The following is a 20,207-nucleotide window of genomic DNA, read 5'->3' as shown; positions in this document are numbered from 1 at the left end:
ATGGAGGAAGACTTTATGCTAAAGCTTTCTCTCCTGGTAGCTTTTTGCACTTCCCTGTCCTCTCTGGTTTTTGCTAGCAATATGGCTGTGGACGGCAGCTGCGAGCATCCTGCCAGGCCCGGTGGGCAACGGGCTCGTAGCCTGCGTCGTGCCACGAGAGGGGTTGCGGGCTGTGCTGCGGGTGGGGGTCATGGCTCCCCCGAGGCTCGTGTGTGCGGTGGGTCCTGGTGCCTTGGCTGTTCCCCTTGGATAGCAAAGGCTTTACCCAATGACAGTGTCTGCTGATGGTTTTACCCCATTTATTCCTTTTCCTTCCCATTTCCATGCTCTCTGTAGTGGCAGGCTAGCCCAGAGCCAGGAGAGCCTGTATATGTGGTGGTGGTTTTTTTTCCCCCCATAGCATGACTGATCCACATCATTTCCCTGCTCCTGGTGGAGGGTTTCTTTTTCCCCAGTAGTTCATACTTCTGCCTTGGCTTCTGAATGGGCCATCTCATCTCTCTTACCATACCAGGTTGCAGGCTAATGAGAATATGTCCATGTAATAATAAATGAACGTCAGCGTGGCAGCAAGTAAATGCGTTGGGCGCTCTTGCCAAGCCATGCATATTGACTGAGGTCAGTAGGAAGCACTGATATATTTTGGCTGCTAGTGCCAAATAGAGGGGAGGGAGGGTACATAAACGTAAAAGCCCATAGCTCTTGCTCACTCATCTACTTTTTACTGTTGAATAAGAAATTAATGTAACCCATTAGCTAATGTAAGCCATTATCAATCCAGTGACTGATAATCATCTAGAAAAAGGACAGCACATCCTGGTTTAATGTTGGAAGTACCAAGCAAATGAAGGAAGGTTTGCATCCTCACAGGGTGTGCTCTTACACCAGCGTGGCCAGGCTCGTGGCTGCTGAGATCCCTTAAATTGAGCTCATTGCTCAGGCCTGGGGGATGGGATGAGCCAAAGCCACGGGGCAGGCACGTGGTTGTCCTCCTCTGCAGGGCATCGCTCAGGGCATCGCTCACCTCTCCGTTACGTGCTGACGATGCGCTGGGCTCCGTCCGTCTCACTAATGGGCAGGGTCTCCATCTCTCTCCCCTCCAGCGGCGCAGGGTGGCTAGCGATGGTGGAGCGTGGAGGTCTGCACCGCGGCGCAGGATCTCTCGGCTGCCCGGAGCCCGGGAGGAGCTGCTGTGGACCCTGAGGCGGAGGGGCGGGATGGACCTTGTCAAAGGGTGAGTTGGGGCCGTGCCACGCTCCCTGTCTTTTGCTCACTGATGGTTGGTAGGGGAAGAGGTGTGCTTCTGTTTGGGGAAGCCGAGCCGATGTCTGGCCCTCCAACATAATTCAGCGTGCATGTTACCTTTGTTCCATTTTCATATTGCAAAGCAAACCTCTGCCTGCAGAGAGAGGCTGTGCCTCCCTGAACAGATGAGCAGTAAATGCCACAACGGGGACTTGCAGCCTTTCCCCGCATTTCACTGTTTTCATACAGCCTGACAAATACCAAAGCCAGGCACAGCACTCGTGTGTAGTGGTGGGAGCTGGGGGAAGTGCTGGGCAAGTGTTTTATTTTTTAATTGGAGTAATGCAATGTGAACTAGCTGTGACTAAGGAGGTAGTGAAAACCTGGTACTGTCAAACCTGACTGTTTCACTGCAGCAGTGGTTAAATACATATATTTAATCTCAGTCCATCATGCCAGCTTTCCAGAGTGAGTGCTGTGTAAAGAAAACAATTCTTTTTGATTCCCTTTCTATTTGGTCTTGTTTTTCTCATTCAGTTGCAGGGAGGATTTGCCTTTTCAGGGAGGTTCCCCTGGGAAGCATGTGCTGGGCTGTCCTGGCTGTGCAGAAGCCGTCAGTGGCCACCATTAAATGCCTCCCACCTTTAAGATCCGTGCTGAGATCACTTGAGAGTGATCAGACAGACGTGGAGGTAAACACAGTGCACGTGGTGGTCCCTGCTGCGGGCACGAGTGAGGATAGGTGGCTGCTGGCTCGCTGCAGGCAGGAGGGCTGCTCTCATCCAGGAGCTGGGGAAGGGAGGAAATGGGAGAAAACCTGTTGTCCTTGGGGGTTTGTTTTTCTGCATATGGAAATCATTGCCTGCACGGACATGAAGTTCAAGCTCTGGGAAGGGACAGGATGGGCCAGGTCTGAGGGCTGAAGTGCAGACCCTGCTTGTCTTACCCCTGGGGAGGAATGTTTTTGAGCTCTCTGCTGGTCTGGGGGCAAAAGAAAAGCAGGGGTGATAAATGGATTTAAGCTGGGATGGGTCAAACTCCCCTTGGCTCAGTCTTCCTGGTGCTGTGAGTGTGCCCTCATGGACTGGTGCTGCATGCTGAAGGCCCTTGCATGAGGGAGGACCTGTAGTGGGCCCCCCAGCTTGTCTCATGAGTGGGGCAGGCAAGAGAAAGGGAGCATTGGAGACTTCTGCTGTCATCTGCACGTGGGTTAGAAACCTCCAGGTGAAAAGCAGCCAAAGCACAGGCTCCAGTTGTTGAGCTATCTAGTCTTTTCCCCAAAGCTAACTTTGCCTTTGCAGATACAAAGGCCGTTTGTCTCCCCCGCCTTGGCAGGGCTCGCCATCAGCTAACGTTGTCTTTGTCTGCCACAGGCTCATGGAGCCGCAGATGGGCTGGGGAGAGCAGCCTCTCAATGCTGGGATTGTTTGTGGCCGCCCCCACCTCGCGTGGGGGGACAGGCAGGGTGTGCTTGCCATGCCCCCCCCCCATCCACCTTGCTGCTGCCTCGGGCTGCTCCGGGTTCCCAGCACCCCCACGAGCCAGGCAGTGCCCTTGTGGCACAAAGCTGTTGTGCTGAGGCCAGTCCTGCAGCCCGCTGTCCCCCGTGGTTCCCTTGCTCCCACAGGGAGCTGCCTCCTGAGTATCTGCCTTCTCGCAGCGGGGAGGAGGATTCATCCGAAGGGCATGTGGTCCTGGTTGGATGGAGATGCACTAGCCTCAGCCTTTGCTGTGTGCATTTCTGCCATGCAGGTGAGAGAAAAGGGTGCTGGATAGCCACACTCCAACAAGGCCTTGGTGCTCTTGCCATGGGACAGAGGGATGGAGCCCCTCAGGGGAATGTGTAGCCCACTAGGTAGAAGGACTGACCCTCTGCACCGTGGCTCCCTAACTCCCTGCCCTCCTCTGGGCACTGTTTGTCCATGTCTGTCTTAAAGTGCAGAAGGAGAAATTGGAAAAAACAACCTGTGAGTAGTAAACGGATGAGCTGGGGGTGCTGGAGCTGGGATGGGAGCTTGGTGGTAGCTGTGGTAACTGCGTGCAGTCTGTTCTCTGAGTGCAGGTATGGACTGCAGGGTGCCTGGCAGGTTAAACAGAAGGGATAAATAAGGCGGTGTGCTGTTAGGGAGAGCTGCTGAGCAGGCTGCCTGTGGAGGACACAGTCTTTGTTACTGGTGCGAGTAGGGGTTGCACAAAGCAGTGGAGACTCGAGGTGGGTGCAGCACAGGCTGTTTCCCTTGCCCGGTTCCTGCCACCCTCCCTGTTTGGGTCTGCTGGCGAACACTTCCCTGGGGCTGGACCTGTTGCCTGGAGGTTGTAGTAATGGTGGTCAGGGTTGTTTTAACATGTGTGAGCGAAGGGGAGGACAGGTTTTTGTGGTGTCCCTCCACCCCAGGCTCTTGGCGGGAAACTTGTCCCTTGGTGTTTCCTGCCTGAACATCCTGGCTGTGTGGGGATGGCTGGAGGTGTTCGACAGCCATCACTAGAGCTCTCTGCCCCTCTCTTCCTGGAATTTCTGGCTCAACTCTTTCAGCGAGAGGTGGGAAACTGCAAGTGCTGACCCCCACGCAGCCCCCCTGCTTCCCAGATGGGGTTGGGAGGAGAGGAGGGCAGCACGGTGGGGAATAGTGGGGGCAGGAGACTGGGGCTGCTGAGGGACCATGGGTCGGGTCCCCGTGGTGTGTGGGGTGGGCGCCTGCCAGGGTGGGGGACGTGAGAGGGCAGTGCGGCACTGCTGCTCGCCCGGCTCCGGCACTCGCAGGAGTGGGGTGCACTGCTGGTACCCCCTCACCTGTGCTGTCCAACCCTCCCATCCTGTCCTGAACCCCTGTACCCTCCTTGCACTCCAGCTCTGTGTGCTCTTCCCACAGTCCTAGATCTTTTTGGGTGGCCAAATACCTATGTCTATCTGAGGGAAGATCCATCTTTTTAAGCAAATAGTTACTTACTCATTTTCAAAGGGTTGTCTCCCAGGGAGGACAGGCCCAGTGTGTTTTGAGCATCTTTTACCAAAGAGAGCATCTGTCACCCAGCGCTTTGCAGTAGCTGCTGCTGTCTCTTGGCAGGGCACCACGGCTGGAAACCTGCCTGCCCCGTGTGCTGCTGGGCACAGCAATAGATGGTACCGCCCGAGTGGGCTGAGAGGGGCTTCACGGAGCGCTACTCTGGCCTGCTGGTGCTGTGAAATGTGATGCTCCTGGGGCTTTTCCTGCGTGCTTCATCCCTGGGTTACAGCTTTGGGAAGAGGGGAAAAAACCCTCTGGAGAAGATGGTGGTTAAGATGTCACAGGCATTGAAGCGGGAGGGTATAACAAATATAAGGTGCTTTCCTGTTTGCTTTGGAAAATGAACTGTGTGAGAGAGAGAGATGCTTTGCACAAAGATTTGCTCTTTGGCGATGTCAGAAGGCAGCTGTGGTGTCAGCCCTCACCAGGATGACAAGGTGTGATTCTCATCTGAGCTCTTGCTTCGGAGGTGCTGGCCCTGGCTGGGCAAGGCAGAACAGGGTGCTAATCCCTTGGAAATGAACAGGAGACAGAGCCCTAAGGCTCTTTTTTCTTTCTTTCTTTTTTTTTTTTTTTTTTTTCCCCCCCAGCCATCCTCATAGCTCTGACCTAGAAATTCCTCACTCCATTTGCTGAGCTGGCTTAGTTAAAGACTAATTTCTGAAGGATTAATTATTCAGTGAGTATGGGGAGGGAGGGTAATGTCTGCTGCCAACTCTGCGAGGTGGTACCTGCTGGCCCAGGGTGCCCGGCTGCCCAGCCCTTCCCCCGGGAGCCCCGGCCACAGCCCTGGGCTGGGCACATCTGCTGCGCAGGTGCATATCGGGGGGCACATCACGCTGCATTTCTGTGTGTTGCTCTTGCCCTGTGCTTGTTTTCACTCTGTTTAAGCAGGAAACCAACTTTTGGCCTTGAAGTCTTCAGTGACACATTTTCAGCTTGTGCTGATGTTCCTCCTCCCTGGAAGTCCCTGTGATGGCTGTCCCTGAGGCCCCACGTCAGCCACACCGTTGCTCAGCCTCCCTGTTTGGGGCGGGCACCTCGGGGTCTCCAGAGTGCCCCGCAGAAGGGCTCTCAGCAGTAGATCTGCAGAGATCTGGTGATAGTGCTGGGGCTTGGGGAATCCTTGGCCTCTGGCCCTGTGGATGGGATGCTGCTGGCCCTCCCTGCAGCCATGCCTGCATCCTGCTCGCTGGCCTGTCTGGGGCCACTTTGGAGAGAGGATGCAACAAGCTGCAGTTTGGGTAGCACTTGTTCCTTTAAAGCCACGCTGTTGTGCTCAGGATAATTGCTCAGATGTGCAGTAACAGCAACTGTTTTTCAGGTTGCAAATAGCTACGTGCCCTGGAGAGTGTATAAAGGAATATATTTCCTTCATCTCCACAGGCTCTTGATGTGCTGGTGAAAGCAGATTCGCTGTTTAACAGCAAAGTAAGGGTAGGTTGGCAGTTTCTTTCCTTTATGTGCTCCTCTGCTTTCCCTGTGGTGTTTTGGGAGAAAACACAGTTAAGAGGCTGTCAGGAGCAGCAGCAGCATGGGTGTGTCAGACAGTGGCGTTGGTGCTTTTGGACCCAAGGTGCATTGCTGTGGGTTTACTGGGATGCTTCACCCTTTACTGTAGTTGTGGGAAGGTCGGGGTGCAACTCGCAGCCTTGCTGGACTGACTGCAGCTCTACCATAAAGCGTCTGGAGTGAACGTGTGTTCCTCAGGAGAGTGCTTACGCAGAGTGATTTTGCTGCTGTATGTTCCTCTGCATTAAGGGGTTTTGGCAGGAGGCAGCGTTCGTCCTGGACACCTTCGTACCTGTGACAGGCACAGCTGTGCCAGGAGGAGCCTGGGCCACCAATGGGGTCCTGTAAACCTGCTGTTTAGAAGGCAATACCTGAAGCTTTTGTTTCCCTGACCTGTTGTGAATGGGCAGGTTTCCTGGTAGTGACCATAATGCTTTTTTGCTTGTGTTTTGGCATAATCATTACAATAAACAGTAAATGATTTCATTAATAACCTGCAAATAGCTGCTCACCAGCTGAGCCGTGGGATCTGTCTGTGTGCTCACTCCTAGACTGAAGGGACCTGCCAAAAAGCGCCAGTGTTCAAAGCTGACACATTAAGCCAATAAATAGCACGGGCAGAGCAGAAGCGTGCAGCTGCTGGCGCTGGCTTGCCGAGCTGCAGTGACCTGGCTGCTAAAGCTCACCCCCAAAATCGGCTGTTTTCACAGGGCATATGGGCAGAATGCTGCCCCACCGAGCTTTGGAGAGGGTGTTTCTCAGCTGGAGCCATGGCTGATGCTTGTAGCAGAAAAACGGAGGAACTAAGAAGTGCTCTGCTTGCAGCAGCCCCCTGTGAGCTTTGCAGGTGCTGGGTGGGGAACCAGGGGATGCTGGTAAGCAGCTGCTGTCACCCTGCTCCCCCCAGGGTCCAGCTCAAGTGCAGTGCTACGCAGCCTGCCTCTGCCTGCTGCACAAACTGCAAGAGTTGGCATTTCAAACCAAGTCACCTTCTCAGGCAGTCTGCAGGCATCTCTGTTTTCCAACTTGTCCAACTTTTCTCGACATTAGAGTTTGGAAATCTGTGGCCATCCTTGCTTTGATCAGAGCAGCTATGAATTTTAACTTTTATTTCCTTCTGTAAGTCCGCCTTCAGCTGGGTCCTGCAGGAGCTTCTACACAACCTCCTGAGCCACGAGGGATTTAAAGGGGGTGAAGAAGGTTTGGGAGACTATGTGAGTGGCTCAGCCTCACCCTGCAATGGGAAGCTGGGAAGATCTGCTGTGGGGCAGTGAGGAGGAAAATGAGTGAAGAACAGTCCATGAAGCAGGGCCCTACTGGTGCAACACCTTTGTTGTAGGTCAGCACACAGGACTGTCATGGAAACATTTCTGATTTAATACACAATTGTGCGTACCTGTGTTTATGGTATTGAGCCCAGCTCTCTGGCAGACCACAGGGACCGACACCACAGAGAAGCACTTGGCTTCATGAGATGTTCCCAGAGCCAGGCTGAGACTGGTGAATGACCTTTCTAGGGAGCAAAGCACTACAGCAATGAAGGTGTTGGGGGGAGTTGCTTCACGCAGCTTTCTTCGAGGTGCATGTAGCAGTGGGAAGCAAACCCCACCAAAGAGGTTCACTGCAGCAGGGTGTTAGCCCACGTGTCCACGCTTGCTGGGGGAAGGATGGGTGAGCTCTGCAGAGATGTTCAAGGTCACCTGCCCTGTGTGTTTGTGAAGGCACCTGGATCGCTGCAACGTGGAGCCTGGCACAGCATCCGAACCCATGGGTTCCCTTGGAAAGGAGTGGGAATTGGCAGCTGTGGCAGGGAGCAGCACAGCAGTGCAGGTGGCTGCCCTTTCGTGGCTAACGTGGGTCACACTCAGGCCCTGGGAACTCGCTGTGTGGCTGTGGTCTATGCTGAATGAGTTCTGGGGTCTCAACTCAGGTTCCCTGGGAAAATTATCTGCGGATACTAATGCGAGCTCTGCTAGGCAAACTCTTTCCCTGCATCTGTTTCCTCTGGTCAAGTCTAATGTCCTACTGATCAGGCTCCATTGTGGTAAAGCTGCTGAACACTCTGAGGGGATGTTGGAGCTGAATTTAATGTAGCCAGTGCTGCTGTCTGCAGCACAACACTGCTGCTTAGAAAGAGGCACTTGCTACACCCTGAATAATGCTGTATTAAACTGTGATTATCCCCCAAAAGTAATAAGATGCTTTAGCATATGGTGTTCCTGTTGCTGTGACAGCCTTGCACGCCTTGGTCCCGTTGGCCCTGGGTGAGGGAGCCGGGGTTAATTCCTGCTTGTGCAGCAGGAGAAGCACTAGCTAAGACTCTAGGTGCCCAAAGTGCCAAGGTGCTGCCACCTCGGGGCGGGGAGTGGGTGGGAATGGGGACTGTTGTGTCCCTCGCTCTTTTCTGGAAAGCAAGACCCTGTGAGGTGTTGAAGGTCTCCTGCTGCTCCCAGCCCAGAGCTGTTTGCCCTGCTCCGGGGGCCTCGCGATTGCTGCCGAGTGTTGTTTTACTTCCCGTGGAAGCAGGGACTGTCTTGCTCTCCGCAGGCACAGTATGGCTGTGTCTGCACATTTGCTTTACTGCTAATAGAGCTGCTGCTTTACCCATTGGTTCCTGTATCCAGAAAGGGCTCACGAGAGCAACTGCAGCTTTCCCTTTGCTCTACAGAGCCTATTTAGTTTGCACGTATTGCTGCAATGATTGCTGGATTTCATCAGATGAGAGGCGCATCTTTCTTAATAGCCTGTGTAATTTCTTCCAGAGGGACACATTGCATTAAATCTTTAATCCAGCAAGCTGCTAAGGGAGTACACAGACTCCATGCATTTGCTATTGATCTCTTACACAGCCCTAATGCTACCCCAGGGGCTTTACCCCTCGGAGTAGCTGGAGCTGGCACAGTCAGAGCCTTTGGAGGGGAGCTGGGGTGGCAAAGGGCTGCGTTGCTCCTCAGCTTTGTCCCTGTCCTTTGCTGTAATGCCACATCCGTTGTGGGCCAGGGAAGGCAGGTTCCCCTCTGTGCCGTGTGTACTTGGGTCACATCAGCTGGGGCCCGTGCAGTGTGAAATAAACTGCGTAGGAATTGAAATGTGGTGTTGCAGGGCTGCTACCAACAACCATGTTCCAGCAGGTCACTTCTGCCTTTGATTTCTTCCCATCCTCAAAAATCCCTGCTTGCCCCATTTTCTTAAGAGTTTCAAGGTTGCTGACTGTCATTTTGGATAGTTTTTTAATAAAAGCCCTTCTGAAAATCAGCTGGTGTGTTGCTGAGCCTGATGCTGCCTGCCCTGCTCCCTCGGCAGGGTCCAGCCGTGCTGGGGCAGGGGAGGGAGAGGGCTGTGCTGGTCCAGCTCGCACTGCCCCATCCTACTTATGCCGAATTGACTTTTCTGTGGCTTTCTGCTGCATGCCCTTGCTTGCTCTGACCTTTTCTTCCTTCCTCTCCCCTGCTTTCTCTCCTTGCAGCCTTCTCTGCAAGGCGGGAGTAATTTGGGAGGAAAGCCTAGTTCATTTTTCATGCTCAGCCACCAGTGCAGCTGTTTGTGCTAGCAATTGCCTTTGATATGCATTTACAGAGACAGTGACCTGTGAAAGAGTAAATCAAAGACCTGAAGCTAGTGCCTGGGGTGTACCTTAATATGTATGATCTCCCCTTCTGTTCCTCGGCAAATAGTGAGCAAATAAAGAAGACACATCTGCAAATCGCGCAGAATTCAGCCACAGGATGCAGCTTGCTTGAGAAGAGGGTGTTGAGGATGGCTGGGACATCTTCAGACTGGGGAGGCTGGTAGAAGGTATATTAAGGCTGGACTTGCACAGCTTTGCTTCTGTAGTTCTGCAAGGGGCATGTCTGTTGATGAAGAAGATGGTTTGCATCTTTGTTTTATTTCTTTTTTATTTTCATGTTATCTACCCTTATTTGCACCTTGGTGCCTTGAAAAAGGTTTTAGTTTTCAGCATTTCTGTGGGCTCGTGGGCTCTTGGGATGCCAAGACCTAGTCTGGGGCCAGGAAAGCCCCATTCCTTACCCTGCTCCAGAGCTGAACTCACTGCCCACTTCTTGAGGTGATTTGAAGAGATTTGGGCCATGACCAAATCATAAGCAGTGGTACCTGATGCAGCAGGTCAGCCCCACGGGTGATGCTTGGTACAGACACTGACACTCCAGTCTTCTGGGCTGATGAAGTGACTGTAACGTGAAAGTTGCTCAAATTGCCAGAGCTGCCCTATTATCAGTTAATCTTATTCCTGAGCCCTGTGGGGCTTCTTGTGCCGTTACAAGTGCATTCATCCATGAGGCTTTCACAGGTCTGGCTGCTCTGATCGCAGCTCACATCTCCGTCTATCTTGGCCAATATTGGCCTGCCAGCAGACGTGTGCAGTGAAAACGTGGCCTATTTGATGTCCCCTGGCATTTCCCACCTTCACTGCTCGTTTTAAATTTTTCCTGCTCCATGCACTAGATGCAGAGTCACCTTTTAAAATGTGTTTTCCTGAGGTAAGGATGTTACCTGATTTTTTTTTTTCTTCTTCCCAAAACCATATGTGGAGTGCCTGCTTTGCATCCCTGGGGGTGGCAGGAGAGAACCCAAGCTGTTTGCAGCATGCTGGGCAGAACATGGGTCATGCTGGCTTGGTGACTGTTCCTCCTGCAGGGTGAGAGGATCCTTCCCTGGTGCATCATTCCTGCCTTAACCTGCGGGTGTGAGGAGCGGGAGGCTGGTCCTGCTCAGTGACATTCCTGCCTGCTCACCCCATGGGCTGTGTGCAGCATTGCCAAAACCTGCCCAGCCAGGCAGGGAGATATTTCGCAGCAGCTGGTGGGACACCCTGCTGCAAGCACCAAACAAAAAACCAACCCTGGACTTCTTCAGCCCCATCCCACTCTGTGGCCAACTCTCTTGCCAGCAAGGAGGCCCAGGGCATGGATTGCCATGTACCACTGCCCCCTGTAGCAGAGGAGTGTACATGTTTCACTGCAGATGGAGATAAAACTGGGCTTTGTTTGGAAGATGAATGGCTGGAAAGACACAGCTGGGTTGGAAGCATCACCCAGCCTGGACAGAGCCTGGGGGCATTACAGTGAAAAAGTACTGGATTGTTTCTTGCAGCTTGAATGCTGCAGAGCAACATGGGGTGGCCCGTGGCCATCGTGGGTGCTGGTTGCCCATGCTGTGTGGCCCCGCTCTGTCCGTGCTCTGCAGCAGCTGATGCAAAGAAACCTCAGGTGTTTGCTGAGCATCCCGAAACTACTGCACGGGGTGACCTGTGGGAATGCTGCCTGGACCTGAGCCGAGGGCAGAGCTCTCGTGGGACCAGTTGAGCCATGTGAGGCCACACTGTGCTAGGGAAACCCATCAACTTTTGCTTTTAAACTGTATCTACCCAGGTTCAGTTTTTGCAGGTTCATGTGTTGGCAAAGGGCTGCTGTGGTCAGACTCCAGGTGCTTTAGGACGACTCTGAAGAGAATGATGAGGGCCTCCTGATTTTGGTGGGGTTGTGACTTCTTTTTCCAAAATTTCTTTTGGGAGTTTTGGGAGTGAGGGGTTTTCCCTGTGTGCCCAGGCATCAGCTGGCACATTTGTGGGTAGCAGGTTGGGGGCTCACAGAGGCACTTTCTTCTTCACTGGAAGTGGAGGCTGAGGTGGGTTTGACGGTCTGACAGTGGATGTGGCCGTGGTGTGACAGAAGGGTTGGTCCAGAGTGCAGAGCTGCTACCAGTGAGCTGGGGACCAAAGCAGAGGCATCCAGCACAGGGACAGCATGAAGCAAGATGCAATCTTCCTTTTTTACTTCTTTTTCTTGTTTTCCCTCTTTTCCTGATGAGGTTGCACAGCTGGGGAAACCTCTCCTGTGCTCTGTTGTGGTTTGAGCCCAGAGAGCAACTGAGCACCACTCAGCCCTTCACTCACCCTTTTCTCTCCAGTGATGGGAAGGAGAAAATAAAGCAAAAGACTTGGGAATTGAGATGAGGACAGGGAGGGATGACTAACCCTTTATGGTCATGGTCACAGGCAAGAGACAGACTCATAAGGGGAAGAAAAAAAGAACATCACTTTAATTCAAACTCTAACAAAACCAACACTTAACAGAGTGGGACAGTGAGAAGTGTTACCACATCTTAAAAACACCTCCCCACACCCCTCCCTTATTCCTGGGCTCAAGTCTGCTCCCAGTCTCTCCCTCCAGCAGCTCAGGGGTAAAGGGATGGGCTTATAGTCAGTCCGCCTCTTCTTCCTCCTTGGTGGGGCCCGGGTGGGGACTTCTTGCGTTCTCTCCAGCTTCAGTGTGGTTCCCTCTCACACACAGTTGTCCACAAACCTTCTCTGTCGTGAGTTCTTCCCATGGGCTGCAGCCATTCTCAGGTGGTTCTGGCGTGGGTCACCCCCGTGTGTTGCAGTCCTCCCAGCACCGAACTACAACAGCGGGGGCTGCTTCTCCCCTCAGTCCTGGCCTCCTTTAATCACAGCTGCCTGCTCTGGTGTGGGCTCCTCTACGGGCTGCAGGTGGATCTCTGCGACACCAGTGACCTCCATGGGGGGCAGGGAGGCAGCCCTGCCATCTCACCATGGGGTAAGGGGGGGGCTCCCTGCTCTGGCACACCTCCCCTGCTTCCTACTCCTTCCTTCCACTGACCTCGGTGTTCACAGAGGTGTCCTCCTCATCCTCACAACTCTCACTTCTCCTCCCAGGTTCCACTTCTTAAATTGGTTATCACAGAGGTGCGATCACTGTCGCTAATTGGCTTGGCCTTGGCCAGAGGCGGGTCTGACATGGAGCTGGGTGGACTTCAAGAAGCTTCTCCCAGGGGCCACTGCTGTAGCCCCCTCCCCTGCTGCCAAAAATCCAACCACACAAACCCAGCACATGTCCCCAAAGTACGGGCAGCCCATCATGCAGGTGAGGAGGTGCTGGGGCCTGGGGTAACCATGCAGCAGTGAAGTAGCCCAAGAGACCTTCTTGAGCCCCTCCTGGGAGGGAAAGCTGCACCTTGAGTTTTGCCTCCAGGCCTGTGGGAGGGGACATATCCTGATTTTAATCATTTGGGGATTGCACAATGCTGAGCTACACCACTGAGCTCTGCCTGCCCGGAGGTGATGATGTCGGAGGCAATTCCCCGGGGCCTGAAGGACTGGTCTCTGCCCCAGTTAGTTCATCTGCAGTTTTGTGACGTCTGAGGGGGGACTTGGGAAGAAGGAAGCAGGGAGCTCGGGTTTGTTGTTGTGCTGTCATGATGCTCCCTGTGACTCCTGCCTATTGCTTTCGCAAGCATCGGGCGATGAGAGATCCTGCGGTCCTGCCCAGGGGGAAGCAGACATGTCAGTTGGGGCTCGTCAGTGTTTGGGAGACTGTGACACAGCTTGTGGACCTGCCAGAGGTGCCGGCAGAGGCACCCTGGCCACTGCCAGTTGCTGCACGGGACAGTGAAGCTGCTCAACCCCACAGGTAACGTGGTGCTGTGTCCTGCCCTGTGCGCTGAGAAACATGGCTGAGGTGTGATGGGGCTGGTGGTGTCTCTGCTTGTGCAGAGGTGCACATCGGGGCTGAGATAAGGTTCACAGAAATGTGATGAACAAACCTCTTTGTGGTGTATTTCAAGCTTTTTTTTTTCGCTCTTTGGGGTCTTCAGGGATGTGCTGCTTTGAGGGCTGCTTGGCATTTCAGCTTAAGACAACCCGTGTGTGTGTATATGTTGATGCGCAGCAGAGTACGCACAGGAGAGGTACTAAGTAGCCTGTTCTGTTGGACACCCCAATGATGCTGGTTTTTAGGTATTTGACATGAAGAACCATTATCCTCAGTGCCTTGTGCTTCACCATCTCCTCTCCCACGGTGGCTGGTAGCTGGTGAAGAAGTTTCCATTTCCAAATTACTTTATCTTTTAATCAAAAGCTGTGGCTGCGCAGAGCACGTGCTGTGAGTTTTTTTTCTTACCACTTCGCTGTCGTGGGGTTGGAGGTTCATGGGGGCTTTGCTGCAAAGCGTGGCTGTGGTACTGGGCCTTCTTCCTCCATGCTGCAGGCAATGTGCTCTGCTTGCTGGCTTCCCTGTGCTACCCCTGTGTCGAAGCACAGCTTGACACACCCCAGTGGGGGTGTATGTAAAAGGTGTTGCCTTACAGACTCTTTGGGGGAGGGTGTTGAATTAGGGTAGAAATCCAGTGGATCCTTGACACTGACTGGCAGAAACACCTTTGGCTAAACCCTGTGGCAAATTAGCACCTAAATGTTTGGGTTTTTTTAATGTGCTTCATTATCCAGTCGTTCTGGATGAGCAGTAGTTACGCTGCCTTTCCTCGTGTGGTGCAGGCTCTGGCGGGATCCTAGGACACTACAAAGGCTGCTGTGGTGTCACCGCCCAGCTCTTCAGGGCACAGCTTCACATTGCATGTCATCTGGTAGGCGCTGGGGAAAGGTCTGGGTCCCCATGCCCCCGGGACCCAGCCACCTCCTGCCACCACCCTCCTGTCAGGTCCAGTGGTTGCACGGCCAGGGGACGAGTCAGCTCACTCCATTACTGAGTACCGAGGGACTGGGTTGGTTTTTGGGTCATACCAGACCAGCTCAGCTGACTCATCCTGGGGCCACGTGGCACGTTTCTGGTGATGGTGTTTTGAGTTTTCTGCTCCAAAGGTGAGTGACTGGGACAGCACACCCCACAGTGTGACACAGATGTCTGCCCCACAGGCAGTCCCCGCCAGCCTGCCCAGACATCTCCCCAGGGTTGCCTTTTCCTGTGCCAGTAGCTTGGCAGCATCCTTTGAGGACAGCAGCAGGGTGAAGGTTGGAGTAGAGCATCAGCTGGGAAGAGCTGATGTGGGCAGAGGGTGCAGGATGCTGGCAGGGTCTCCCTCCTTCTCTTCATTGTTTTTCCTCAGCGATAGAAACCTTGGTCACACCATACAAGGTTGCAGTGTTGGGCTTGGACTCTGTGTTCACAGCACGAGCGTAACATGAGTGTGTGGCAGAGAGGTCGGGAAGCGGTGAGGTTCCTCAGGGCTCGTGCAGCAGCTTGTGCTGGAAGATGGGGGACTTCCCGTGTGCAGCTGCCTCACGAGGCCACACCTAGTCCCACCAACTCCCAGGGACTGCAGGTATCGCTGAGGTCCCAGGGCTTAAAGAGCTGATGTCTGTCCCTTAAGCAGCTCTTTGATTAGAGGTTTTTCACTACTAACTCTATGGTGAGGATCTGAGCCGGGCGAGCAGTGACTTGGAGCTGTATGGCAGTGGAGATCATCTCAGGTGAGGAGTCTCAACATGCAACTTCTCATTTTGGTGGCATTGACCATCTGTGTAATTGTCTTTGTTCTGCCCGATGGGGGCTTTAAATATTTTCGCTTATATTGTGAAGGATACGATGTGATCTGGTTTGTCAGTCTTTTTATTTTACTGAAATAAGTCAAAGTATTTGTTTTCCCTTGGGTGTTATTTGGCTTCTGTACTCTGTTTGGCAGTCCTAGAGGTTTTAATTTTACAACTAGCATTTTGGAAGTTTTAGAGGTTTGTTTTTACTTTGTTTTAATTAAATTGCCATAACCTGGGGGAAATCTTTCAGCTTAATTTAAATGGAAAGCCTTACACTGAGAAAATCCAACATCCCTGACTATCTGATGATTGTTCTGTTCAGAGTTTTGACATGAAAAGTTAAAATTTGACTCCAGGCTTGAAAGTTTGCAATCATAGACTGCAACAGGCACGGCCAGTTCTGTGTCGTAAGAGGATTACGTTAATCTATTGTTTCGGAAAGAAGCTGAGATTTTAATAGACTCTGTTTTGATGCAGAAATGGGATAATTACTGGGTGAGAGGAGAGAAGAAAAAGGTTGGAAGTAGAAATGTCCTTCCCTGGTGTGTGTGGGTGCCTGTGGTTGGACCCTTGGGCTGCAGCTGCTGAGGATGACTGTGCCCCTCTGGGACATGTACCTGGCCCTGGGGAGCCCTGTGCTCCCCTGAGGGGTGCAGGGCTTATTTGGGGAGCAGGAATTATGAGAATTCCCATGGGATCTGAGCACTGTCTCCTCCGGGGCAGCGCCGGGGCTGGGCAGTGTCCCCACCACGCAGATCTGCTGGATCGTGACCGACGCTCACGAAGGTCTGGGCCGGTTTGGGTCATGAAGCCCTGGGAAGGGGGGACTGCTCAGGACTGTGCTGCTGTGCCTCTAGGACCAGTGGAAGGACTTCGTACAAGTCAGAGGGAAGCTTGAGGTCACGGATGAGTAATTTCCCAGAGGGGTTGTTGCATTTATCCATAATTCACTTCAAAGCAGGCCAGACAGAGTGCTTGAAGGGAGCAGGTCGGAGGCTCATCCTGCTCATTCTGGTGCGTGTGAAGGTGACTTCCCTTGCCTGGCAGTTAATTGCATTTTCACCAGCTCGGACTGCTGTGTGCTGCCTCCTCGCCCCGGTGAGCCCCCAGGAGGGGTCACCCCGCAGCCCAGCTTCGGCTCCGGCGGTATCCATCAGTCAGACATTGTAGGAAGCTGCAAGCAAAGTGGCTGGGGTGAAGGAAGCAGCAGGGGCACGGTGAGAAGCCACCGCGGTGTACACAGGATCAGGAGGAGTGCGGAGAGTACAACACGAAGTGAAAACCGTGCAGCTGGCATGTCTTTGCACCGTGGTTGGCAGCCGGGCACAACCTTTCCATCCCTTTCCTGCCTCTTCTGGGCTCTGTTTCTCCACCCAGACCACTGCAAGTCCTGGTGCCTTTCGGGCAGGGGGAAGGAGATGGGGTGCCTTAGGGGTTGTGTGCTTGCTAAGGAAACCGTTGTGCCAACACCCATCGCTCTGACGGTGGGGAGAGAGACTGCTTGTGGGGAGCTGGGTGCAGGAGGGGGCTGCTCCTCACCAGAGACCCAGATAGGCACAAGTAGCTGTTTCTGCACGCAGGCAGCTGTATTGATTGTAGTCCTGTGACTCTCCTGGTCTGGAGACCGCTTGCTCCATATTGATTATTATTTTTCTAAAGACTAATGAAGTTTGCTGGGCTGTAATTGCAAGAATTATTCTTCTTTCCATTTTCTGAAATTCTTGATCATGTTAATGAGTTTTCCAATTTTTGCTTAGGGTTTTGCCAGGGCTGGTTTTTATTGGAAAAAGAACAACGATGAGTGCTGAGCTGTGTCTGTTCCCAGGCTGGTTGAGGATGTAGGGATGGGGATGGCACATGCCCCATTTGTCCCACTTGGGCAGAATCTGGGGGTTTTGCATGAAAGAATCAAGTGAGTTTTGGGTGGATCTCCAGCAGTGGTGGGGGGCAGAGCCAAGATGACCACGTATGGTCACAGTATGGCAAGAGGCAGCACCCCTCCCCTGTAAGATAGCCCTGACAGCTCCAAATGTCCTCAGATTACTGTGCCTTTGCTTCTCCTTTTGCTGTGTTTCCTCCCATCACATCATTGTTGATGTTTTATACTTTTTTCAAATCCTTTCAAACTCAACAAATTATTTTTTAGGAGGGACCAACCATTTTTCTCTCTTTTTCTCTTAGCAAGTATATAAAATCCCCTGTGACTCCTTCAGCTGACTGTGCTGCTGTCTGCTTTTTCCTGCCCTTATCTTTCCCCTGCAAGCCTCAGTCAGGTTTTTGTGCCGCCATCAAGGAGCAGGCACCAGGGATGTCCCTGCTTTGGGAGGTGACTGTCCCCGTGTGCACCGTGATTTAACTGCACAATGTTGCATGCGGGGAGAACCTTTTTAAACGGGATGAAATAACTTGGCAATTCCCATCAATCTGGGGGGTTAAAAAGGGAATTGGATTTAATGAGCGTGCACATCCCATGCTGCTCTGAAAAGGGACAGATGCTGATGAGCCACTGCAGGTGGGTGACTGGATCAGCACCAGTATCTCTGTGGTGGGGGCTGTGGCTACCTCCATGCTGCTGAACCGACTGGCGTTTGGTGGTGGTTACACCTCGGCTTCCCGGGTGCTTCTCTGTGAGGGTGAATTTTGAGCCAAACTCATGTAAATGCACACTTGCACCAAAGTGATTTGGCCCCCGTATGCTTTCACCCTGCGGGGTGAGGAGCTGGGTGCTGACGTCCCTGCTTTTGCAGGGCAAAAGGAGGGATTTTGGCAGGCTGGAAGCAGGGTGCCACCAGCCAGGCTTTCAGTACCCAGGGCTGTGTTTAGATGTCGGATGCTACGGTGCCTCTTAACTCTTTAATGTGGCTAATGCCCACCCTTCTCTGTGTTCGGGCACAGGAGGGTGTCCCCAATTACAAGAGAATGCATCTTTCATTTCTCTCCCTATGTAATTCAATGCTCTTCCCAAGAATGAGGATATTTTAGCTGTAACTTGGGCAGCACATCTGGATTTGCTGCTGGAATTAGAGTAATTGTGCTAAATGAATTCTAATGCAGCAATATGCCAGGCAAATTAGTAAATTGATGCGGGTGGTTTATGCTGGGTATTGGCACTGAAATTTCTATGTAATGCAATATAACTGACAATTAAAGCAAAGTGCCTAGTTAGACTGAAATTATAGAGCCTCTCGTATACTCTGCTTTTTATTACAGCCGTATTAAAATGTAGCACTTCTGTAGGGCTTCACAGCTCTGCCAGTCAGTGTGCGTTAGTCCCAGGGCTGCACTGTTTTGAGGAGTTGGCCTTCAGAAGTCTCAGGCCATGTCTGTCCAGGGCTGTGGGCAACAGCAAGGACTTGCAGTTTGTTGTGCCACTATGGGCTCGTGTTTGGACATAGCACACGCATATTTGCTTGCCTTATGCTGCAAGGATGGTGCAAAAGCAAAAAAAGTGTTATATTTGGAACTATTAGTTTTATTGGAAAGTTCTCTGACCCAAAACTGGTTTTGACAGGGGGGTGTGTATGTGTCTCTTCGGTTTGATGCTCTGCTGTCCCCTCCATTCCCCAAGGCTTGTTGGTGTTGCTGTGGTGCACACCGAGATCAGCTGTGAGGATGGTCCAGGAGGCTGAGCTCAGGGGAAGCTGAGGTGGGACGCATGGCCTGTCCTGGCCAGGGCCCCTGCAGGCAGAGGAGGGGTGGCCTTCCCGGCTCCCCTGCGGGGAGGCAGACCCCCTGCCTGTCCTGCTGCACCCTGTGATTTAGCTGTGGTACGTTTGAGGCTTCACCAGCACCCAAGAAGCCAAGTGCCAGCGCTGTACAGCCAGTGTGTTGTGTGAGGAAGGCAGCACAGTGCCCCACATCTGAGCACCGGCCACCTCAGCTGTCACAAGGTGTTTTTGTCAAATTCTGCCAGCACCCGGGGAGGGGCCACAGCACGCTGCTGCTGCTGAGGCTGCTTCCAGGAGCGGGGCTGCGCTCAGCACCGCGTGGCTTCACCAGAACAGTTGTAGCGATGCTCGGCAAGCTTCCCGGGAGGTGACTCCAGGCTGAAGTTTGTTTTTCAGTAAGTATAGCAGCTCTGCTGCTGCATCTTTGAGTGTCCCCCTTGAGCCGAGGGCTGGAGGTGTGGGTGCTCCGGTGGGGCTGGGAGCAGAGGAGAGGGGCTGAGCTGTGGGGGTGCCTCTGGAGGAGATGGAGGGAGCAGCTGGAGTGGGGGCAACATCCTGCCTGCGCTGTCTCTGGCCAGCCAGTGCCCGGGGGGCTACAGCAGCTGCTCTGGGCTGCATCCGAGGCAGCAGTGGCCTGACTCCCCGTGTTCCTGCTGCACATTTCTTAAATGGAAGCTTTTGGGTAGGGAACACCTTGTACAACGCTGTGCTGATAGTGGTCTTAAGTGACTGTTTCTGTGCCTTTGTCCTTTGAAAAAAAGGGGTCACTGCTGGGGTTTTAGATTTTCATTTTGCACGATCTCTGCATGATGCACTATGTCACCCTGATACTGGTTTTTGGTCCAGCTACATATAGGATGATTACAGAATTATTTTAACCTCCTAAAGACCTAACTTGGGACCTTGGAGCTCTTGTATAACTTTGCAATGTAATGTTTTAATAGGGGTATGTGTATGTGCTTTTTGGGCCTTTAGGGGCATTTAAAAGTTGCTAGTAGTCTGTTGTGCATCTATTTCTTAAATCAGTTCATACTTGCATTTAACATGTTTCTTTGTGTGTACGTGGTGATAATTGGTTTTCATCATCTTGTGAAATAATATATTCCCCTTTTATTTTTGTAACTATTCTGCAAAATTTGATGGCACTCTGGTACACTGGGTTAACCGGTTGTGAAAAACGGGAGCTCAGTCACTGTGGGTGTATTTAAAACAGGGTGGAAGAATTTTTTTCTAGACCCCAAGAGTTAGTGCTCAGAATTTCATAGGGAGGCTTGATAGGGAGATGATGTCCGATGTGTCCAATTTTCAGCAGTTTGGAAAATTCCTGCCTCAAAAAACCTTTGAAGTCCCCATGGTGCTTTCAGCTGACTTCCCAGGTAACGTGGAGAAGCTGGTACCTCCCCAGCTGGCACTAGAAAGTGGCTCATGAGAAATCCTCTCCAACATGACCCGAAGGCACAGTTGTTCTCT

The 20,207-nt window shown here is 52.6% G+C and overlaps 1 protein-coding gene across 4 annotated transcripts in view; it reads left to right on the top strand.

Moving 5' to 3' along the window:
- LOC141950754 (ankyrin repeat and fibronectin type-III domain-containing protein 1-like) overlaps nt 1-20,207 on the top strand; it is a 261,302-nt gene that overhangs the window by 33,448 nt on the left and 207,647 nt on the right. For 2 of the 4 annotated variants that reach the window (XM_074886019.1, XM_074886021.1), the window contains one exon: nt 1,104-1,234. The exons of the other annotated variants lie outside the window; for them this stretch is intronic. In XM_074886019.1, coding sequence (XP_074742120.1) covers nt 1,218-1,234 — 17 coding nt within the window. In that variant the 5' untranslated portion in view covers nt 1,104-1,217. The remainder of the gene's footprint in view (nt 1-1,103; nt 1,235-20,207) is intronic. 4 annotated transcript variants of the gene reach the window in all.

This window comes from Strix uralensis, chromosome 16 (genome assembly GCF_047716275.1).
Source record: "Strix uralensis isolate ZFMK-TIS-50842 chromosome 16, bStrUra1, whole genome shotgun sequence".
Taxonomy (NCBI): domain Eukaryota; kingdom Metazoa; phylum Chordata; class Aves; order Strigiformes; family Strigidae; genus Strix; species Strix uralensis.
The sequence above is the reverse complement of the archived record's forward strand: the minus strand, read 5'-3'. Positions and strand labels throughout refer to the sequence as shown.